The sequence below is a fragment of the Scaptodrosophila lebanonensis genome, unplaced genomic scaffold, assembly GCF_003285725.1.
Source record: "Scaptodrosophila lebanonensis strain 11010-0011.00,11010-0021.00 unplaced genomic scaffold, SlebRS2 tig00001424-arrow-arrow-pilon, whole genome shotgun sequence".
NCBI classification, from domain to species: Eukaryota; Metazoa; Arthropoda; class Insecta; order Diptera; family Drosophilidae; genus Scaptodrosophila; species Scaptodrosophila lebanonensis.
The window spans coordinates 50409-71547 of NW_022060749.1; the positions used below are offsets into that span (position 1 = coordinate 50409).

Genomic DNA, 21139 nt, shown 5'->3' on the forward strand with positions numbered 1-21139 from the left:
GAATAAAGTATAAATATGAAGGCTTAGCATTTGGTCGGGCAGCATGTCATGAACCGTAGAATATACTACTTGTATGTATATAATGCGTATTATATATTTTTAATTCGAAAGTATTTTTTATCCCTTTTGAATTTGGTCAATACGTATAATAATTACTTGAGTGCAAGTATTTATACTCGAATTTTTAACACTGCCAACGTTTGCCATATTTTACTCCTAAATTATGAAAATATAAATGGATGGAATGTAAGCTGTACAATATGTTTGTTTTTTTAAATATGCGTATGTAAAATAAAAGTATGAGTTGAATATTTTTCTCTTTTAAAAAAATATGTTGTGGTCCTGAAAAGGTTCAATATATTATGAAAATATAAATGAAGAGTATCGATTGTACAGCTTTTTGTAAAATAAAAGTATGATTTGAATATTTTTCTCTTTTAAAAATATATGTTGTGGTCCTGAAAAGGACCGATTGTTTTCTTTATTTGCACATTTGGGCAAATGTAACTTCTTAACCGCCGAAACCGTAAAGGGTGCGGCCTTGTCTTTTTAATGCATATACAACATCCATAGCTGTGACTGTTTTCCTTTTGGCATGTTCCGTATAGGTGACAGCATCACGAATAACATTCTCCAAAAACACCTTGAGCACACCACGGGTCTCTTCATAAATTAAGCCAGAGATGCGTTTTACACCGCCACGTCGAGCCAAACGACGGATAGCTGGCTTTGTGATACCCTGAATGTTATCACGCAATACTTTGCGATGACGTTTTGCGCCACCCTTGCCCAAGCCTTTGCCACCTTTACCACGACCAGTCATTTTCTCACTAATTCACTTTAACTGCACAAAATTCACAACGAAACTAACGCTGTTGCGGCCACATACGCTCGTATTTATACAAAAATAACACGAAAACACGAGCGAGTCGGATAATCTTCCTATCTCTCTTTCGCACATCTCGTTCAAACAACCACCAATCGCATTGTGCGGCCAAATTTCTATATAAAGAAGGCGCAAAGCAAGCAATACGAATATTGTGTTTTCATCAGTGACAGTGTATACAGTGTAGTAGATTAGTACGGAATAAATACTTGTATAATGGCTCGCACCAAGCAAACTGCCCGAAAATCGACCGGTGGCAAAGCGCCTCGCAAGCAGCTGGCTACCAAAGCTGCTCGTAAAAGTGCACCAGCCACCGGTGGTGTAAAAAAGCCACATCGTTATCGCCCCGGTACAGTTGCACTTCGTGAGATCCGCCGCTACCAAAAAAGCACTGAGCTATTGATTCGCAAACTGCCATTCCAGCGTTTGGTTCGTGAGATAGCTCAGGACTTTAAAACTGATTTGCGATTCCAAAGTTCAGCGGTAATGGCATTACAGGAAGCTAGCGAAGCCTATCTGGTTGGTCTTTTTGAAGATACAAATTTGTGCGCAATTCATGCCAAGCGTGTTACAATCATGCCCAAGGACATTCAATTGGCCAGACGTATTCGTGGTGAACGTGCATAAGTTGAAATTTCAGCGCTTCATTTTCCAAATTATAAAATCAATAATCGGTCCTTTTCAGGACCACAAATAGCTAACAAAGAGATTAACTATTGCTTGGTATACAGCATTTTTCGTTTTATATTATGATTATTTACATTTATTCCATTATTTACACAAATGCCTGGCATTTCACATAACAATGCAAATATATAAATATGAAGTCATATACTTGTATATGTATTTTTCATTCATCAAGTAAATTAAATCATGCTATTGCGATTATCATTTTCTCAATTAAAAGAAATATACATTGAGAAAATCGATTGTTTTTTCTGAATACTGAAACACACGTTATATACGATTTAATGGTTGTTACTGGTATTCAAACAAATAAATAAAATAATGATTTTCCCAAAAAAATGTAAAATTTGTTATTTATTTAATACATTTTTTACTTAAATAAATACTTGTATATTGTTATATTTTTCAAAATACAAAATAAACCACTTGTATTAAATAGAGCAATGGATTGTCCTGCTATTTAGACAAGAAAATCGATTGTTTTTTCTGAATGCGAAACACACGTTATATAGTATAAGATTTAATGGTTATTACTGGTATTCAAACAAATAAATAGAATATGATTTTCCCAAAAAAATGTCAATTTGTTATTTATTTAATAAATTTTTTACTTAAATATATACTTGTATATTGTTATATTTTTCAAAATACAAAATAAAGCACTTGAATTAAATAGAGCAATGGATTTTCCTGCTATTTAGACAAACATGCGAAACTACTTATAACATAACAAAACACGTTTAAAACTCGGAATTTATTATTTATTTAATAACTAACTCTTTCTAGTTTTGTTAATACATTTGTTAGTACTTGTAAGTTATCAAACTCCATTTTTTTATGACTCCTTGGAAATTCGTTAACAACTTATAATGGGTCCAGAAATGATAATATAAAATCTTAAATACTTAACAAATTATTAAAGCAAGTTTAACTTCTTTTGAATGAATGCTAAAATAAATTGGACTTTTAAAACTATATTCTTAAACTATATTTGGTAATTTGTTTGAATGCTATATGCTACTCCGATGGTCGTTTTATGCAAGGTAGGGCTACTTTGAAAGCATTCAATAAATATATTTTTTTGCATTTTAATAAATCATTCGTTTAGATTTGTATACAAAATTGTTTAAATTTTGTTTAAAACCCGTTACAAATGATTTTATAGCATAATTTCTTATAATAAATTCATTTTGTAAGCAAAATTATTGACCATTAAAGAATAATGTTTCACTTTGAGTGCCATTTAAAAATGAACTCACAAAAGTATCAACACAAACTTAAGTTTATTAAACTCTGTCAAGCTTATAGATATTATTAAATTGCATTTCAAATGATTTTTTTTACATCTAATCATTTTTCGAAGCAAATTACCTTTTAGATTGCCATATAAACTTAGCTGTCGAGAACGACCAATGCCACATTCATTTGTATACCGCCCTCCTCCACGATTCTCATAAAAATGGGTGACTAAAAATTCGTAAAATTTCTGAAAGCAAACCGTTTTATAATTTTACAAGTGTGAAAGTGAAGTTAAAAGAAATGTCTGATTCTATCGTTGCTGTTACATCGGCCGCCTCTCCGATTGCCATTGCACAAGCGGAGAAAAAGGTCACTGTCAAGAAGGCAACTGCCGCCAAATCGAAAAAAGCTACAGCTCCACCATCACATCCGCCAACCCAGCAAATGGTCGACGCGTCAATCAAGAATTTGAAGGAGCGCGGTGGGTCATCACTTTTGGCAATTAAAAAGTACATTAGTGCCACATATAAATGCGATGCCCAGAAATTGGCCCCGTTCATTAAGAAATATTTGAAGTCAGCTGTTGCAAATGGAAAACTCATCCAAACAAAAGGCAAAGGCGCATCTGGTTCGTTTAAATTATCTGCGGCCGCTAAAAAAGAGCCAAAGCCAAAAGTCAGTTCCGTCGAGAAAAGTAAGAAAAAAGTTGCACCATCTGGAGCAGCTAAAAAGAAGTCGAGCGGCGTCGCCAAGAAGGCCTCTGCAGCCGGTGACAAGAAATCTAAAGTTAAAAAATCTGTTGCCACTAAAAAGACTGCCGAGAAAAAGACAAAGGAGAAGGCAAAGGCAAAAGACGCAAAGAAAAGTGGTACAGTTAAGGCAAAATCAACTACATCGAAGCCTAAATCGAGTGCTGTAAAACCAAAAACTCCAAAGGCCAAAACTACTACTACTAGTGCCAAGCCAAAGAAGACAGCATCGGCACCGAAAAAACCAAAGGCTGCAGCTTCCGCCAAAAAGGCAAAGACAGCAGTAGTCAAGAAATGAATGCATATGTGAAATTTTGTATATGCAAATATAAAAATTCATTTGAAACAAAGCCCTTTTCAGGGCTACAAACAACTAAGAAAGAGAAAAAATAATTTTCAAATGTGATTTAAATGGTTTCAAATAATCTTATCTTTTTCTAATTTTGTTAATATATTTGTTATTACTTCTAGGTGTACAAGTATATGTATGAAAAATTTAACAATTTTTGTTTAAAACTGTTACAAAGGGTTTTAGACCATAATTTGTTAGTTAATTTTGTAACAAAAATAATGAGAATTGAAAAATGTTTCACTTTGAGCACAAAAGTTTAAAAAAAAACGTATATTAATAAAATTAATAAATAATTTAATCATTTTTCGAAGCAAATTACGATAAACTTAGCTGATGCAAATACAATGGAATTGTATACGGTCCGGTCCTCCTCCACGATTCTCATAAAAATGGGTGACTAAAAATTGTTTTGTTTCAGTCGATTTCAAGCAATAAGAACTGCATATCATATAGGTGAACGATATGATTTGTAAAAATAGTTTGTTTATAAATATTGACCAAAATAGTTATATTAATATATATGTTCGCCCATTATAATAGATTTTGTTTTTTATCACAGTAAAGGGGTGCCATGTAAATTTTATTTAAAAGAAATGTATGAAAATTATTAACTCTGCTTATGAAAAATTTGATGGCCCTGAAAAGGGCCTTTTGGAACGTTGTTGCTGCTATGAAGCGGGCGATCAGACATTTACTTTGAGCTGGTGTACTTGGTAACGGCTTTGGTGCCTTCACTTACGGCGTGCTTAGCCAATTCACCGGGCAGAAGTAGGCGGACTGCCGTTTGGATTTCGCGACTCGTTATTGTCGATCGTTTATTATAGTGGGCCAAACGGGAAGCTTCAGCAGCAATGCGCTCGAAAATGTCATTCACAAAACTGTTCATGATGCTCATTGCCTTCGATGAAATGCCTGTATCAGGATGAACCTGCTTCAGAACTTTGTATATGTAGATGGCATAACTCTCCTTCCTCTTGCGCTTCTTCTTCTTGTCGTTCTTGGTTATATTTTTCTGGGCTTTACCAGCCTTTTTCGCTGCCTTTCCACTGGTCTTTGGCGGCATTTTTCACTTCAGATTAATTTAATTCACTTGAGTTAAAATAACACAACACTTCACAGTTGCTTTAGCAATATTTTTCTACCACTGAATTGCTACATATTTGTATATTTTTGTTTAACATCGCCTTCAGGTTTAACTTATAAGAAGCCGTCCAACCCTTAGCAGAGCGTATATGATGCTTAAAAAAGTATAAATATAAAGGCCTAACACTTGGTCGGACATCAACATTTGTGTGTGAGCCAGTGAGCCAGTGAGAAGTGTATTTGTGAAATAAAAAAAAAAAAAAAATAGAAAATGTCTGGTCGTGGTAAAGGTGGTAAAGTAAAGGGAAAGGCAAAGTCGCGTTCGAATCGAGCTGGCCTTCAATTCCCAGTTGGCCGTATCCACCGCCTGCTTCGCAAGGGTAACTATGCTGAACGTGTTGGTGCCGGCGCTCCTGTTTACCTGGCTGCTGTTATGGAATATTTAGCCGCTGAAGTTCTGGAGTTGGCTGGCAATGCAGCACGCGATAATAAAAAGACGCGCATAATTCCACGTCACCTGCAACTGGCTATTCGTAATGACGAGGAGTTAAACAAGCTCCTCTCGGGCGTAACCATTGCTCAGGGTGGTGTTCTACCTAACATCCAGGCGGTGCTTTTACCTAAAAAGACCGAAAAGAAGGCTTAAATTGGCGGCAACCTTTAATAAATAAAAACAATACTGTATATAAAACCAACCGTCCTTTTCAGGACGACCAATTTAATTCAGAAGAGATTTTAATTCATCATCATACAACGTGAATTTGAATAAAGTATAAATATGAAGGCTTAGCATTTGGTCGGGCAGCATGTCATGAACCGTAGAATATACTACTTGTATGTATATAATGCGTATTATATATTTTTAATTCGAAAGTATTTTTTATCCCTTTTGAATTTGGTCAATACGTATAATAATTACTTGAGTGCAAGTATTTATACTCGAATTTTTAACACTGCCAACGTTTGCCATATTTTACTCCTAAATTATGAAAATATAAATGGATGGAATGTAAGCTGTACAATATGTTTGTTTTTTTAAATATGCGTATGTAAAATAAAAGTATGAGTTGAATATTTTTCTCTTTTAAAAAAATATGTTGTGGTCCTGAAAAGGTTCAATATATTATGAAAATATAAATGAAGAGTATCGATTGTACAGCTTTTTGTAAAATAAAAGTATGATTTGAATATTTTTCTCTTTTAAAAATATATGTTGTGGTCCTGAAAAGGACCGATTGTTTTCTTTATTTGCACATTTGGGCAAATGTAACTTCTTAACCGCCGAAACCGTAAAGGGTGCGGCCTTGTCTTTTTAATGCATATACAACATCCATAGCTGTGACTGTTTTCCTTTTGGCATGTTCCGTATAGGTGACAGCATCACGAATAACATTCTCCAAAAACACCTTGAGCACACCACGGGTCTCTTCATAAATTAAGCCAGAGATGCGTTTTACACCGCCACGTCGAGCCAAACGACGGATAGCTGGCTTTGTGATACCCTGAATGTTATCACGCAATACTTTGCGATGACGTTTTGCGCCACCCTTGCCCAAGCCTTTGCCACCTTTACCACGACCAGTCATTTCTCACTAATTCACTTTAACTGCACAAAATTCACAACGAAACTAACGCTGTTGCGGCCACATACGCTCGTATTTATACAAAAATAACACGAAAACACGAGCGAGTCGGATAATCTTCCTATCTCTCTTTCGCACATCTCGTTCAAACAACCACCAATCGCATTGTGCGGCCAAATTTCTATATAAAGAAGGCGCAAAGCAAGCAATACGAATATTGTGTTTTCATCAGTGACAGTGTATACAGTGTAGTAGATTAGTACGGAATAAATACTTGTATAATGGCTCGCACCAAGCAAACTGCCCGAAAATCGACCGGTGGCAAAGCGCCTCGCAAGCAGCTGGCTACCAAAGCTGCTCGTAAAAGTGCACCAGCCACCGGTGGTGTAAAAAAGCCACATCGTTATCGCCCCGGTACAGTTGCACTTCGTGAGATCCGCCGCTACCAGAAAAGCACTGAGCTATTGATTCGCAAACTGCCATTCCAGCGTTTGGTTCGTGAGATAGCTCAGGACTTTAAAACTGATTTGCGATTCCAAAGTTCAGCGGTAATGGCATTACAGGAAGCTAGCGAAGCCTATCTGGTTGGTCTTTTTGAAGATACAAATTTGTGCGCAATTCATGCCAAGCGTGTTACAATCATGCCCAAGGACATTCAATTGGCCAGACGTATTCGTGGTGAACGTGCATAAGTTGAAATTTCAGCGCTTCATTTTCCAAATTATAAAATCAATAATCGGTCCTTTTCAGGACCACAAATAGCTAACAAAGAGATTAACTATTGCTTGGTATACAGCATTTTTCGTTTTATATTATGATTATTTACATTTATTCCATTATTTACACAAATGCCTGGCATTTCACATAACAATGCAAATATATAAATATGAAGTCATATACTTGTATATGTATTTTTCATTCATCAAGTAAATTAAATCATGCTATTGCGATTATCATTTTCTCAATTAAAAGAAATATACATTGAGAAAATCGATTGTTTTTTCTGAATACTGAACACACGTTATATACGATTTAATGGTTGTTACTGGTATTCAAACAAATAAATAAAATATGATTTTCCCAAAAAAATGTAAAATTTGTTATTTATTTAATACATTTTTTACTTAAATAAATACTTGTATATTGTTATATTTTTCAAAATACAAAATAAACCACTTGTATTAAATAGAGCAATGGATTGTCCTGCTATTTAGACAAGAAAATCGATTGTTTTTTCTGAATGCGAAACACACGTTATATAGTATAAGATTTAATGGTTATTACTGGTATTCAAACAAATAAATAGAATATGATTTTCCCAAAAAAATGTCAAATTTGTTATTTATTTAATAAATTTTTTACTTAAATAAATACTTGTATATTGTTATATTTTTCAAAATACAAAATAAAGCACTTGAATTAAATAGAGCAATGGATTTTCCTGCTATTTAGACAAACATGCGAAACTACTTATAACATAACAAAACACGTTTAAAACTCGGAATTTATTATTTATTTAATAACTAACTCTTTCTAGTTTTGTTAATACATTTGTTAGTACTTGTAAGTTATCAAACTCCATTTTTTTATGACTCCTTGGAAATTCGTTAACAACTTATAATGGGTCCAGAAATGATAATATAAAATCTTAAATACTTAACAAATTATTAAAGCAAGTTTAACTTCTTTTGAATGAATGCTAAAATAAATTGGACTTTTAAAACTATATTCTTAAACTATATTTGGTAATTTGTTTGAATGCTATATGCTACTCCGATGGTCGTTTTATGCAAGGTAGGGCTACTTTGAAAGCATTCAATAAATATATTTTTTTGCATTTTAATAAATCATTCGTTTAGATTTGTATACAAAATTGTTTAAATTTTGTTTAAAACCCGTTACAAATGATTTTATAGCATAATTTCTTATAATAAATTCATTTTGTAAGCAAAATTATTGACCATTAAAGAATAATGTTTCACTTTGAGTGCCATTTAAAAATGAACTCACAAAAGTATCAACACAAACTTAAGTTTATTAAACTCTGTCAAGCTTATAGATATTATTAAATTGCATTTCAAATGATTTTTTTTACATCTAATCATTTTTCGAAGCAAATTACCTTTTAGATTGCCATAAACTTAGCTGTCGAGAACGACCAATGCCACATTCATTTGTATACCGCCCTCCTCCACGATTCTCATAAAAATGGGTGACTAAAAATTCGTAAAATTTCTGAAAGCAAACCGTTTTATAATTTTACAAGTGTGAAAGTGAAGTTAAAAGAAATGTCTGATTCTATCGTTGCTGTTACATCGGCCGCCTCTCCGATTGCCATTGCACAAGCGGAGAAAAAGGTCACTGTCAAGAAGGCAACTGCCGCCAAATCGAAAAAAGCTACAGCTCCACCATCACATCCGCCAACCCAGCAAATGGTCGACGCGTCAATCAAGAATTTGAAGGAGCGCGGTGGGTCATCACTTTTGGCAATTAAAAAGTACATTAGTGCCACATATAAATGCGATGCCCAGAAATTGGCCCCGTTCATTAAGAAATATTTGAAGTCAGCTGTTGCAAATGGAAAACTCATCCAAACAAAAGGCAAAGGCGCATCTGGTTCGTTTAAATTATCTGCGGCCGCTAAAAAAGAGCCAAAGCCAAAAGTCAGTTCCGTCGAGAAAAGTAAGAAAAAAGTTGCACCATCTGGAGCAGCTAAAAAGAAGTCGAGCGGCGTCGCCAAGAAGGCCTCTGCAGCCGGTGACAAGAAATCTAAAGTTAAAAAATCTGTTGCCACTAAAAAGACTGCCGAGAAAAAGACAAAGGAGAAGGCAAAGGCAAAAGACGCAAAGAAAAGTGGTACAGTTAAGGCAAAATCAACTACATCGAAGCCTAAATCGAGTGCTGTAAAACCAAAAACTCCAAAGGCCAAAACTACTACTACTAGTGCCAAGCCAAAGAAGACAGCATCGGCACCGAAAAAACCAAAGGCTGCAGCTTCCGCCAAAAAGGCAAAGACAGCAGTAGTCAAGAAATGAATGCATATGTGAAATTTTGTATATGCAAATATAAAAATTCATTTGAAACAAAGCCCTTTTCAGGGCTACAAACAACTAAGAAAGAGAAAAAATAATTTTCAAATGTGATTTAAATGGTTTCAAATAATCTTATCTTTTTCTAATTTTGTTAATATATTTGTTATTACTTCTAGGTGTACAAGTATATGTATGAAAAATTTAACAATTTTTGTTTAAAACTGTTACAAAGGGTTTTAGACCATAATTTGTTAGTTAATTTTGTAACAAAAATAATGAGAATTGAAAAATGTTTCACTTTGAGCACAAAAGTTTAAAAAAAAAACGTATATTAATAAAATTAATAAATAATTTAATCATTTTTCGAAGCAAATTACGATAAACTTAGCTGATGCAAATACAATGGAATTGTATACGGTCCGGTCCTCCTCCACGATTCTCATAAAAATGGGTGACTAAAAATTGTTTTGTTTCAGTCGATTTCAAGCAATAAGAACTGCATATCATATAGGTGAACGATATGATTTGTAAAAATAGTTTGTTTATAAATATTGACCAAAATAGTTATATTAATATATATGTTCGCCCATTATAATAGATTTTGTTTTTTATCACAGTAAAGGGGTGCCATGTAAATTTTATTTAAAAGAAATGTATGAAAATTATTAACTCTGCTTATGAAAAATTTGATGGCCCTGAAAAGGGCCTTTTGGAACGTTGTTGCTGCTATGAAGCGGGCGATCAGACATTTACTTTGAGCTGGTGTACTTGGTAACGGCTTTGGTGCCTTCACTTACGGCGTGCTTAGCCAATTCACCGGGCAGAAGTAGGCGGACTGCCGTTTGGATTTCGCGACTCGTTATTGTCGATCGTTTATTATAGTGGGCCAAACGGGAAGCTTCAGCAGCAATGCGCTCGAAAATGTCATTCACAAAACTGTTCATGATGCTCATTGCCTTCGATGAAATGCCTGTATCAGGATGAACCTGCTTCAGAACTTTGTATATGTAGATGGCATAACTCTCCTTCCTCTTGCGCTTCTTCTTCTTGTCGTTCTTGGTTATATTTTTCTGGGCTTTACCAGCCTTTTTCGCTGCCTTTCCACTGGTCTTTGGCGGCATTTTTCACTTCAGATTAATTTAATTCACTTGAGTTAAAATAACACAACACTTCACAGTTGCTTTAGCAATATTTTTCTACCACTGAATTGCTACATATTTGTATATTTTTGTTTAACATCGCCTTCAGGTTTAACTTATAAGAAGCCGTCCAACCCTTAGCAGAGCGTATATGATGCTTAAAAAAGTATAAATATAAAGGCCTAACACTTGGTCGGACATCAACATTTGTGTGTGAGCCAGTGAGCCAGTGAGAAGTGTATTTGTGAAATAAAAAAAAAAAAAAAATAGAAAATGTCTGGTCGTGGTAAAGGTGGTAAAGTAAAGGGAAAGGCAAAGTCGCGTTCGAATCGAGCTGGCCTTCAATTCCCAGTTGGCCGTATCCACCGCCTGCTTCGCAAGGGTAACTATGCTGAACGTGTTGGTGCCGGCGCTCCTGTTTACCTGGCTGCTGTTATGGAATATTTAGCCGCTGAAGTTCTGGAGTTGGCTGGCAATGCAGCACGCGATAATAAAAAGACGCGCATAATTCCACGTCACCTGCAACTGGCTATTCGTAATGACGAGGAGTTAAACAAGCTCCTCTCGGGCGTAACCATTGCTCAGGGTGGTGTTCTACCTAACATCCAGGCGGTGCTTTTACCTAAAAAGACCGAAAAGAAGGCTTAAATTGGCGGCAACCTTTAATAAATAAAAACAATACTGTATATAAAACCAACCGTCCTTTTCAGGACGACCAATTTAATTCAGAAGAGATTTTAATTCATCATCATACAACGTGAATTTGAATAAAGTATAAATATGAAGGCTTAGCATTTGGTCGGGCAGCATGTCATGAACCGTAGAATATACTACTTGTATGTATATAATGCGTATTATATATTTTTAATTCGAAAGTATTTTTTATCCCTTTTGAATTTGGTCAATACGTATAATAATTACTTGAGTGCAAGTATTTATACTCGAATTTTTAACACTGCCAACGTTTGCCATATTTTACTCCTAAATTATGAAAATATAAATGGATGGAATGTAAGCTGTACAATATGTTTGTTTTTTTAAATATGCGTATGTAAAATAAAAGTATGAGTTGAATATTTTTCTCTTTTAAAAAATATGTTGTGGTCCTGAAAAGGACCGATTGTTTTCTTTATTTGCACATTTGGGCAAATGTAACTTCTTAACCGCCGAAACCGTAAAGGGTGCGGCCTTGTCTTTTTAATGCATATACAACATCCATAGCTGTGACTGTTTTCCTTTTGGCATGTTCCGTATAGGTGACAGCATCACGAATAACATTCTCCAAAAACACCTTGAGCACACCACGGGTCTCTTCATAAATTAAGCCAGAGATGCGTTTTACACCGCCACGTCGAGCCAAACGACGGATAGCTGGCTTTGTGATACCCTGAATGTTATCACGCAATACTTTGCGATGACGTTTTGCGCCACCCTTGCCCAAGCCTTTGCCACCTTTACCACGACCAGTCATTTCTCACTAATTCACTTTAACTGCACAAAATTCACAACGAAACTAACGCTGTTGCGGCCACATACGCTCGTATTTATACAAAAATAACACGAAAACACGAGCGAGTCGGATAATCTTCCTATCTCTCTTTCGCACATCTCGTTCAAACAACCACCAATCGCATTGTGCGGCCAAATTTCTATATAAAGAAGGCGCAAAGCAAGCAATACGAATATTGTGTTTTCATCAGTGACAGTGTATACAGTGTAGTAGATTAGTACGGAATAAATACTTGTATAATGGCTCGCACCAAGCAAACTGCCCGAAAATCGACCGGTGGCAAAGCGCCTCGCAAGCAGCTGGCTACCAAAGCTGCTCGTAAAAGTGCACCAGCCACCGGTGGTGTAAAAAAGCCACATCGTTATCGCCCCGGTACAGTTGCACTTCGTGAGATCCGCCGCTACCAAAAAAGCACTGAGCTATTGATTCGCAAACTGCCATTCCAGCGTTTGGTTCGTGAGATAGCTCAGGACTTTAAAACTGATTTGCGATTCCAAAGTTCAGCGGTAATGGCATTACAGGAAGCTAGCGAAGCCTATCTGGTTGGTCTTTTTGAAGATACAAATTTGTGCGCAATTCATGCCAAGCGTGTTACAATCATGCCCAAGGACATTCAATTGGCCAGACGTATTCGTGGTGAACGTGCATAAGTTGAAATTTCAGCGCTTCATTTTCCAAATTATAAAATCAATAATCGGTCCTTTTCAGGACCACAAATAGCTAACAAAGAGATTAACTATTGCTTGGTATACAGCATTTTTCGTTTTATATTATGATTATTTACATTTATTCCATTATTTACACAAATGCCTGGCATTTCACATAACAATGCAAATATATAAATATGAAGTCATATACTTGTATATGTATTTTTCATTCATCAAGTAAATTAAATCATGCTATTGCGATTATCATTTTCTCAATTAAAAGAAATATACATTGAGAAAATCGATTGTTTTTTCTGAATACTGAACACACGTTATATACGATTTAATGGTTGTTACTGGTATTCAAACAAATAAATAAAATATGATTTTCCCAAAAAAATGTAAAATTTGTTATTTATTTAATACATTTTTTACTTAAATAAATACTTGTATATTGTTATATTTTTCAAAATACAAAATAAACCACTTGTATTAAATAGAGCAATGGATTGTCCTGCTATTTAGACAAGAAAATCGATTGTTTTTTCTGAATGCGAAACACACGTTATATAGTATAAGATTTAATGGTTATTACTGGTATTCAAACAAATAAATAGAATATGATTTTCCCAAAAAAATGTCAAATTTGTTATTTATTTAATAAATTTTTTACTTAAATAAATACTTGTATATTGTTATATTTTTCAAAATACAAAATAAAGCACTTGAATTAAATAGAGCAATGGATTTTCCTGCTATTTAGACAAACATGCGAAACTACTTATAACATAACAAAACACGTTTAAAACTCGGAATTTATTATTTATTTAATAACTAACTCTTTCTAGTTTTGTTAATACATTTGTTAGTACTTGTAAGTTATCAAACTCCATTTTTTTATGACTCCTTGGAAATTCGTTAACAACTTATAATGGGTCCAGAAATGATAATATAAAATCTTAAATACTTAACAAATTATTAAAGCAAGTTTAACTTCTTTTGAATGAATGCTAAAATAAATTGGACTTTTAAAACTATATTCTTAAACTATATTTGGTAATTTGTTTGAATGCTATATGCTACTCCGATGGTCGTTTTATGCAAGGTAGGGCTACTTTGAAAGCATTCAATAAATATATTTTTTTGCATTTTAATAAATCATTCGTTTAGATTTGTATACAAAATTGTTTAAATTTTGTTTAAAACCCGTTACAAATGATTTTATAGCATAATTTCTTATAATAAATTCATTTTGTAAGCAAAATTATTGACCATTAAAGAATAATGTTTCACTTTGAGTGCCATTTAAAAATGAACTCACAAAAGTATCAACACAAACTTAAGTTTATTAAACTCTGTCAAGCTTATAGATATTATTAAATTGCATTTCAAATGATTTTTTTTACATCTAATCATTTTTCGAAGCAAATTACCTTTTAGATTGCCATAAACTTAGCTGTCGAGAACGACCAATGCCACATTCATTTGTATACCGCCCTCCTCCACGATTCTCATAAAAATGGGTGACTAAAAATTCGTAAAATTTCTGAAAGCAAACCGTTTTATAATTTTACAAGTGTGAAAGTGAAGTTAAAAGAAATGTCTGATTCTATCGTTGCTGTTACATCGGCCGCCTCTCCGATTGCCATTGCACAAGCGGAGAAAAAGGTCACTGTCAAGAAGGCAACTGCCGCCAAATCGAAAAAAGCTACAGCTCCACCATCACATCCGCCAACCCAGCAAATGGTCGACGCGTCAATCAAGAATTTGAAGGAGCGCGGTGGGTCATCACTTTTGGCAATTAAAAAGTACATTAGTGCCACATATAAATGCGATGCCCAGAAATTGGCCCCGTTCATTAAGAAATATTTGAAGTCAGCTGTTGCAAATGGAAAACTCATCCAAACAAAAGGCAAAGGCGCATCTGGTTCGTTTAAATTATCTGCGGCCGCTAAAAAAGAGCCAAAGCCAAAAGTCAGTTCCGTCGAGAAAAGTAAGAAAAAAGTTGCACCATCTGGAGCAGCTAAAAAGAAGTCGAGCGGCGTCGCCAAGAAGGCCTCTGCAGCCGGTGACAAGAAATCTAAAGTTAAAAAATCTGTTGCCACTAAAAAGACTGCCGAGAAAAAGACAAAGGAGAAGGCAAAGGCAAAAGACGCAAAGAAAAGTGGTACAGTTAAGGCAAAATCAACTACATCGAAGCCTAAATCGAGTGCTGTAAAACCAAAAACTCCAAAGGCCAAAACTACTACTACTAGTGCCAAGCCAAAGAAGACAGCATCGGCACCGAAAAAACCAAAGGCTGCAGCTTCCGCCAAAAAGGCAAAGACAGCAGTAGTCAAGAAATGAATGCATATGTGAAATTTTGTATATGCAAATATAAAAATTCATTTGAAACAAAGCCCTTTTCAGGGCTACAAACAACTAAGAAAGAGAAAAAATAATTTTCAAATGTGATTTAAATGGTTTCAAATAATCTTATCTTTTTCTAATTTTGTTAATATATTTGTTATTACTTCTAGGTGTACAAGTATATGTATGAAAAATTTAACAATTTTTGTTTAAAACTGTTACAAAGGGTTTTAGACCATAATTTGTTAGTTAATTTTGTAACAAAAATAATGAGAATTGAAAAATGTTTCACTTTGAGCACAAAAGTTTAAAAAAAAAACGTATATTAATAAAATTAATAAATAATTTAATCATTTTTCGAAGCAAATTACGATAAACTTAGCTGATGCAAATACAATGGAATTGTATACGGTCCGGTCCTCCTCCACGATTCTCATAAAAATGGGTGACTAAAAATTGTTTTGTTTCAGTCGATTTCAAGCAATAAGAACTGCATATCATATAGGTGAACGATATGATTTGTAAAAATAGTTTGTTTATAAATATTGACCAAAATAGTTATATTAATATATATGTTCGCCCATTATAATAGATTTTGTTTTTTATCACAGTAAAGGGGTGCCATGTAAATTTTATTTAAAAGAAATGTATGAAAATTATTAACTCTGCTTATGAAAAATTTGATGGCCCTGAAAAGGGCCTTTTGGAACGTTGTTGCTGCTATGAAGCGGGCGATCAGACATTTACTTTGAGCTGGTGTACTTGGTAACGGCTTTGGTGCCTTCACTTACGGCGTGCTTAGCCAATTCACCGGGCAGAAGTAGGCGGACTGCCGTTTGGATTTCGCGACTCGTTATTGTCGATCGTTTATTATAGTGGGCCAAACGGGAAGCTTCAGCAGCAATGCGCTCGAAAATGTCATTCACAAAACTGTTCATGATGCTCATTGCCTTCGATGAAATGCCTGTATCAGGATGAACCTGCTTCAGAACTTTGTATATGTAGATGGCATAACTCTCCTTCCTCTTGCGCTTCTTCTTCTTGTCGTTCTTGGTTATATTTTTCTGGGCTTTACCAGCCTTTTTCGCTGCCTTTCCACTGGTCTTTGGCGGCATTTTTCACTTCAGATTAATTTAATTCACTTGAGTTAAAATAACACAACACTTCACAGTTGCTTTAGCAATATTTTTCTACCACTGAATTGCTACATATTTGTATATTTTTGTTTAACATCGCCTTCAGGTTTAACTTATAAGAAGCCGTCCAACCCTTAGCAGAGCGTATATGATGCTTAAAAAAGTATAAATATAAAGGCCTAACACTTGGTCGGACATCAACATTTGTGTGTGAGCCAGTGAGCCAGTGAGAAGTGTATTTGTGAAATAAAAAAAAAAAAAAAAATAGAAAATGTCTGGTCGTGGTAAAGGTGGTAAAGTAAAGGGAAAGGCAAAGTCGCGTTCGAATCGAGCTGGCCTTCAATTCCCAGTTGGCCGTATCCACCGCCTGCTTCGCAAGGGTAACTATGCTGAACGTGTTGGTGCCGGCGCTCCTGTTTACCTGGCTGCTGTTATGGAATATTTAGCCGCTGAAGTTCTGGAGTTGGCTGGCAATGCAGCACGCGATAATAAAAAGACGCGCATAATTCCACGTCACCTGCAACTGGCTATTCGTAATGACGAGGAGTTAAACAAGCTCCTCTCGGGCGTAACCATTGCTCAGGGTGGTGTTCTACCTAACATCCAGGCGGTGCTTTTACCTAAAAAGACCGAAAAGAAGGCTTAAATTGGCGGCAACCTTTAATAAATAAAAACAATACTGTATATAAAACCAACCGTCCTTTTCAGGACGACCAATTTAATTCAGAAGAGATTTTAATTCATCATCATACAACGTGAATTTGAATAAAGTATAAATATGAAGGCTTAGCATTTGGTCGGGCAGCATGTCGTGAACCGTAGAATATACTACTTGTATGTATATAATGCGTATTATATATTTTTAATTCGAAAGTATTTTTTATCCCTTTTGAATTTGGTCAATACGTATAATAATTACTTGAGTGCAAGTATTTATACTCGAATTTTTAACACTGCCAACGTTTGCCATATTTTACTCCTAAATTATGAAAATATAAATGGATGGAATGTAAGCTGTACAATATGTTTGTTTTTTTAAATATGCGTATGTAAAATAAAAGTATGAGTTGAATATTTTTCTCTTTTAAAAAAATATGTTGTGGTCCTGAAAAGGACCGATTGTTTTCTTTATTTGCACATTTGGGCAAATGTAACTTCTTAACCGCCGAAACCGTAAAGGGTGCGGCCTTGTCTTTTTAATGCATATACAACATCCATAGCTGTGACTGTTTTCCTTTTGGCATGTTCCGTATAGGTGACAGCATCACGAATAACATTCTCCAAAAACACCTTGAGCACACCACGGGTCTCTTCATAAATTAAGCCAGAGATGCGTTTTACACCGCCACGTCGAGCCAAACGACGGATAGCTGGCTTTGTGATACCCTGAATGTTATCACGCAATACTTTGCGATGACGTTTTGCGCCACCCTTGCCCAAGCCTTTGCCACCTTTACCACGACCAGTCATTTCTCACTAATTCACTTTAACTGCACAAAATTCACAACGAAACTAACGCTGTTGCGGCCACATACGCTCGTATTTATACAAAAATAACACGAAAACACGAGCGAGTCGGATAATCTTCCTATCTCTCTTTCGCACATCTCGTTCAAACAACCACCAATCGCATTGTGCGGCCAAATTTCTATATAAAGAAGGCGCAAAGCAAGCAATACGAATATTGTGTTTTCATCAGTGACAGTGTATACAGTGTAGTAGATTAGTACGGAATAAATACTTGTATAATGGCTCGCACCAAGCAAACTGCCCGAAAATCGACCGGTGGCAAAGCGCCTCGCAAGCAGCTGGCTACCAAAGCTGCTCGTAAAAGTGCACCAGCCACCGGTGGTGTAAAAAAGCCACATCGTTATCGCCCCGGTACAGTTGCACTTCGTGAGATCCGCCGCTACCAGAAAAGCACTGAGCTATTGATTCGCAAACTGCCATTCCAGCGTTTGGTTCGTGAGATAGCTCAGGACTTTAAAACTGATTTGCGATTCCAAAGTTCAGCGGTAATGGCATTACAGGAAGCTAGCGAAGCCTATCTGGTTGGTCTTTTTGAAGATACAAATTTGTGCGCAATTCATGCCAAGCGTGTTACAATCATGCCCAAGGACATTCAATTGGCCAGACGTATTCGTGGTGAACGTGCATAAGTTGAAATTTCAGCGCTTCATTTTCCAAATTATAAAATCAATAATCGGTCCTTTTCAGGACCACAAATAGCTAACAAAGAGATTAACTATTGCTTGGTATACAGCATTTTTCGTTTTATATTATGATTATTTACATTTATTCCATTATTTACACAAATGCCTGGCATTTCACATAACAATGCAAATATATAAATATGAAGTCATATACTTGTATATGTATTTTTCATTCATCAAGTAAATTAAATCATGCTATTGCGATTATCATTTTCTCAATTAAAAGAAATATACATTGAGAAAATCGATTGTTTTTTCTGAATACTGAACACACGTTATATACGATTTAATGGTTGTTACTGGTATTCAAACAAATAAATAAAATATGATTTTCCCAAAAAAATGTAAAATTTGTTATTTATTTAATACATTTTTTACTTAAATAAATACTTGTATATTGTTATATTTTTCAAAATACAAAATAAACCACTTGTATTAAATAGAGCAATGGATTGTCCTGCTATTTAGACAAGAAAATCGATTGTTTTTTCTGAATGCGAAACACACGTTATATAGTATAAGATTTAATGGTTATTACTGGTATTCAAACAAATAAATAGAATATGATTTTCCCAAAAAAATGTCAAATTTGTTATTTATTTAATAAATTTTTTACTTAAATAAATACTTGTATATTGTTATATTTTTCAAAATACAAAATAAAGCACTTGAATTAAATAGAGCAATGGATTTTCCTGCTATTTAGACAAACATGCGAAACTACTTATAACATAACAAAACACGTTTAAAACTCGGAATTTATTATTTATTTAATAACTAACTCTTTCTAGTTTTGTTAATACATTTGTTAGTACTTGTAAGTTATCAAACTCCATTTTTTTATGACTCCTTGGAAATTCGTTAACAACTTATAATGGGTCCAGAAATGATAATATAAAATCTTAAATACTTAACAAATTATTAAAGCAAGTTTAACTTCTTTTGAATGAATGCTAAAATAAATTGGACTTTTAAAACTATATTCTTAAACTATATTTGGTAATTTGTTTGAATGCTATATGCTACTCCGATGGTCGTTTTATGCAAGGTAGGGCTACTTTGAAAGCATTCAATAAATATATTTTTTTGCATTTTAATAAATCATTCGTTTAGATTTGTATACAAAATTGTTTAAATTTTGTTTAAAACCCGTTACAAATGATTTTATAGCATAATTTCTTATAATAAATTCATTTTGTAAGCAAAATTATTGACCATTAAAGAATAATGTTTCACTTTGAGTGCCATTTAAAAATGAACTCACAAAAGTATCAACACAAACTTAAGTTTATTAAACTCTGTCAAGCTTATAGATATTATTAAATTGCATTTCAAATGATTTTTTTTACATCTAATCATTTTTCGAAGCAAATTACCTTTTAGATTGCCATAAACTTAGCTGTCGAGAACGACCAATGCCACATTCATTTGTATACCGCCCTCCTCCACGATTCTCATAAAAATGGGTGACTAAAAATTCGTAAAATTTCTGAAAGCAAACCGTTTTATAATTTTACAAGTGTGAAAGTGAAGTTAAAAGAAATGTCTGATTCTATCGTTGCTGTTACATCGGCCGCCTCTCCGATTGCCATTGCACAAGCGGAGAAAAAGGTCACTGTCAAGAAGGCAACTGCCGCCAAATCGAAAAAAGCTACAGCTCCACCATCACATCCGCCAACCCAGCAAATGGTCGACGCGTCAATCAAGAATTTGAAGGAGCGCGGTGGGTCATCACTTTTGGCAATTAAAAAGTACATTAGTGCCACATATAAATGCGATGCCCAGAAATTGGCCCCGTTCATTAAGAAATATTTGAAGTCAGCTGTTGCAAATGGAAAACTCATCCAAACAAAAGGCAAAGGCGCATCTGGTTCGTTTAAATTATCTGCGGCCGCTAAAAAAGAGCCAAAGCCAAAAGTCAGTTCCGTCGAGAAAAGTAAGAAAAAAGTTGCACCATCTGGAGCAGCTAAAAAGAAGTCGAGCGGCGTCGCCAAGAAGGCCTCTGCAGCCGGTGACAAGAAATCTAAAGTTAAAAAATCTGTTGCCACTAAAAAGACTGCCGAGAAAAAGACAAAGGAGAAGGCAAAGGCAAAAGACGCAAAGAAAAGTGGTACAGTTAAGGCAAAATCAACTACATCGAAGCCTAAATCGAGTGCTGTAAAACCAAAAACTCCAAAGGCCAAAACTACTACTACTAGTGCCAAGCCAAAGAAGACAGCATCGGCACCGAAAAAACCAAAGGCTGCAGCTTCCGCCAAAAAGGCAAAGACAGCAGTAGTCAAGAAATGAATGCATATGTGAAATTTTGTATATGCAAATATAAAAATTCATTTGAAACAAAGCCCTTTTCAGGGCTACAAACAACTAAGAAAGAGAAAAAATAATTTTCAAATGTGATTTAAATGGTTTCAAATAATCTTATCTTTTTCTAATTTTGTTAATATATTTGTTATTACTTCTAGGTGTACAAGTATATGTATGAAAAATTTAACAATTTTTGTTTAAAACTGTTACAAAGGGTTTTAGACCATAAT

At 34.7% G+C, this 21139-nt stretch overlaps 14 protein-coding genes across 14 annotated transcripts; 9 read left to right on the forward strand and 5 right to left on the reverse strand.

Moving 5' to 3' along the window:
- Window positions 1-458: 458 nt before the first annotated feature.
- LOC115633491 lies at window positions 459-6612 on the reverse strand. Its single transcript, XM_030530955.1, has 3 exons — window positions 6276-6612; window positions 4609-4825; window positions 459-830 (listed from the first exon to the last, which is right to left on the reverse strand). The coding sequence occupies exons 1-3, from the start codon at window positions 6580-6582 to the stop codon at window positions 512-514; spliced, it is 843 nt and encodes a 280-aa protein (XP_030386815.1). The 5' UTR covers window positions 6583-6612; the 3' UTR covers window positions 459-511.
- On the forward strand, window positions 1072-1570 carry LOC115633508 (histone H3). Its single transcript, XM_030530970.1, has one exon. It carries the CDS (start codon window positions 1103-1105, stop codon window positions 1511-1513), a length of 411 nt encoding a protein of 136 aa, XP_030386830.1. The 5' UTR covers window positions 1072-1102; the 3' UTR covers window positions 1514-1570.
- On the forward strand, window positions 3089-3927 carry LOC115633503 (histone H1-like). Its single transcript, XM_030530965.1, has one exon. It carries the CDS (start codon window positions 3113-3115, stop codon window positions 3857-3859), a length of 747 nt encoding a protein of 248 aa, XP_030386825.1. The 5' UTR covers window positions 3089-3112; the 3' UTR covers window positions 3860-3927.
- On the reverse strand, window positions 4550-5044 carry LOC115633513 (histone H2B). The gene has a single exon (XM_030530976.1). It carries the CDS (start codon window positions 4974-4976, stop codon window positions 4605-4607), a length of 372 nt encoding a protein of 123 aa, XP_030386836.1. The 5' UTR covers window positions 4977-5044; the 3' UTR covers window positions 4550-4604.
- A 217-nt stretch (window positions 6613-6829) lies between the features above and the next one.
- Window positions 6830-7328, forward strand: LOC115633510 (histone H3). Its single transcript, XM_030530972.1, has one exon. The coding sequence runs from the start codon at window positions 6861-6863 to the stop codon at window positions 7269-7271; it is 411 nt and encodes a 136-aa protein (XP_030386832.1). The 5' UTR covers window positions 6830-6860; the 3' UTR covers window positions 7272-7328.
- A 1515-nt stretch (window positions 7329-8843) lies between these two features.
- On the forward strand, window positions 8844-9682 carry LOC115633505 (histone H1-like). The gene has a single exon (XM_030530966.1). It carries the CDS (start codon window positions 8868-8870, stop codon window positions 9612-9614), a length of 747 nt encoding a protein of 248 aa, XP_030386826.1. The 5' UTR covers window positions 8844-8867; the 3' UTR covers window positions 9615-9682.
- Window positions 9683-10305: 623 nt separating this feature from the next.
- Window positions 10306-10799, reverse strand: LOC115633514 (histone H2B). The gene has a single exon (XM_030530977.1). The coding sequence runs from the start codon at window positions 10730-10732 to the stop codon at window positions 10361-10363; it is 372 nt and encodes a 123-aa protein (XP_030386837.1). The 5' UTR covers window positions 10733-10799; the 3' UTR covers window positions 10306-10360.
- A 224-nt stretch (window positions 10800-11023) lies between these two features.
- On the forward strand, window positions 11024-11398 carry LOC115633492 (histone H2A). The gene has a single exon (XM_030530956.1). It carries the CDS (start codon window positions 11024-11026, stop codon window positions 11396-11398), a length of 375 nt encoding a protein of 124 aa, XP_030386816.1.
- Window positions 11399-11856: 458 nt separating this feature from the next.
- LOC115633494 (histone H4-like) lies at window positions 11857-17892 on the reverse strand. The gene is made up of 2 exons (XM_030530957.1): window positions 17556-17892; window positions 11857-12223 (listed from the first exon to the last, which is right to left on the reverse strand). Exons 1-2 carry the CDS (start codon window positions 17860-17862, stop codon window positions 11910-11912), a joined length of 621 nt encoding a protein of 206 aa, XP_030386817.1. The 5' UTR covers window positions 17863-17892; the 3' UTR covers window positions 11857-11909.
- Window positions 12469-12967, forward strand: LOC115633509 (histone H3). Its single transcript, XM_030530971.1, has one exon. The coding sequence runs from the start codon at window positions 12500-12502 to the stop codon at window positions 12908-12910; it is 411 nt and encodes a 136-aa protein (XP_030386831.1). The 5' UTR covers window positions 12469-12499; the 3' UTR covers window positions 12911-12967.
- On the forward strand, window positions 14483-15321 carry LOC115633506 (histone H1-like). The gene has a single exon (XM_030530967.1). It carries the CDS (start codon window positions 14507-14509, stop codon window positions 15251-15253), a length of 747 nt encoding a protein of 248 aa, XP_030386827.1. The 5' UTR covers window positions 14483-14506; the 3' UTR covers window positions 15254-15321.
- Window positions 15945-16439, reverse strand: LOC115633516 (histone H2B). The gene has a single exon (XM_030530978.1). The coding sequence runs from the start codon at window positions 16369-16371 to the stop codon at window positions 16000-16002; it is 372 nt and encodes a 123-aa protein (XP_030386838.1). The 5' UTR covers window positions 16372-16439; the 3' UTR covers window positions 15945-15999.
- Window positions 17893-18109: 217 nt separating the features above from the next.
- Window positions 18110-18608, forward strand: LOC115633479 (histone H3). Its single transcript, XM_030530942.1, has one exon. It carries the CDS (start codon window positions 18141-18143, stop codon window positions 18549-18551), a length of 411 nt encoding a protein of 136 aa, XP_030386802.1. The 5' UTR covers window positions 18110-18140; the 3' UTR covers window positions 18552-18608.
- Window positions 18609-20123: 1515 nt separating this feature from the next.
- On the forward strand, window positions 20124-20962 carry LOC115633477 (histone H1-like). The gene has a single exon (XM_030530939.1). It carries the CDS (start codon window positions 20148-20150, stop codon window positions 20892-20894), a length of 747 nt encoding a protein of 248 aa, XP_030386799.1. The 5' UTR covers window positions 20124-20147; the 3' UTR covers window positions 20895-20962.
- The last annotated feature ends 177 nt before the right edge of the window (window positions 20963-21139 follow it).

Bases quoted from the DNA above. Each gene is read 5' to 3' on its own strand.
- LOC115633516 (XM_030530978.1), bottom strand. From the start codon at position 16,371: ATGCCGCCAAAGACCAGTGGAAAGGCAGCGAAAAAGGCTGGTAAAGCC.
- LOC115633503 (XM_030530965.1), top strand. From the start codon at position 3,113: ATGTCTGATTCTATCGTTGCTGTTACATCGGCCGCCTCTCCGATTGCC.
- LOC115633492 (XM_030530956.1), top strand. From the start codon at position 11,024: ATGTCTGGTCGTGGTAAAGGTGGTAAAGTAAAGGGAAAGGCAAAGTCG.
- LOC115633509 (XM_030530971.1), top strand. From the start codon at position 12,500: ATGGCTCGCACCAAGCAAACTGCCCGAAAATCGACCGGTGGCAAAGCG.
- LOC115633477 (XM_030530939.1), top strand. From the start codon at position 20,148: ATGTCTGATTCTATCGTTGCTGTTACATCGGCCGCCTCTCCGATTGCC.
- LOC115633491 (XM_030530955.1), bottom strand. From the start codon at position 6,582: ATGACTGGTCGTGGTAAAGGTGGCAAAGGCTTGGGCAAGGGTGGCGCA. The intron at 4,826-6,275 runs GTTAAGAAGTTA...ATCCTGATACAG, and splicing joins CACCCTTTACGGTTTCGGCG to GCATTTCATCGAAGGCAATG. The intron at 831-4,608 runs GTAAATGTCTGA...AAAGTGAATTAG, and splicing joins ACCAAGTACACCAGCTCAAA to TGAGAAAATGACTGGTCGTG.
- LOC115633508 (XM_030530970.1), top strand. From the start codon at position 1,103: ATGGCTCGCACCAAGCAAACTGCCCGAAAATCGACCGGTGGCAAAGCG.
- LOC115633513 (XM_030530976.1), bottom strand. From the start codon at position 4,976: ATGCCGCCAAAGACCAGTGGAAAGGCAGCGAAAAAGGCTGGTAAAGCC.
- LOC115633479 (XM_030530942.1), top strand. From the start codon at position 18,141: ATGGCTCGCACCAAGCAAACTGCCCGAAAATCGACCGGTGGCAAAGCG.
- LOC115633506 (XM_030530967.1), top strand. From the start codon at position 14,507: ATGTCTGATTCTATCGTTGCTGTTACATCGGCCGCCTCTCCGATTGCC.
- LOC115633494 (XM_030530957.1), bottom strand. From the start codon at position 17,862: ATGACTGGTCGTGGTAAAGGTGGCAAAGGCTTGGGCAAGGGTGGCGCA. The intron at 12,224-17,555 runs GTTAAGAAGTTA...TGAATTAGTGAG, and splicing joins CACCCTTTACGGTTTCGGCG to AAATGACTGGTCGTGGTAAA.
- LOC115633514 (XM_030530977.1), bottom strand. From the start codon at position 10,732: ATGCCGCCAAAGACCAGTGGAAAGGCAGCGAAAAAGGCTGGTAAAGCC.
- LOC115633505 (XM_030530966.1), top strand. From the start codon at position 8,868: ATGTCTGATTCTATCGTTGCTGTTACATCGGCCGCCTCTCCGATTGCC.
- LOC115633510 (XM_030530972.1), top strand. From the start codon at position 6,861: ATGGCTCGCACCAAGCAAACTGCCCGAAAATCGACCGGTGGCAAAGCG.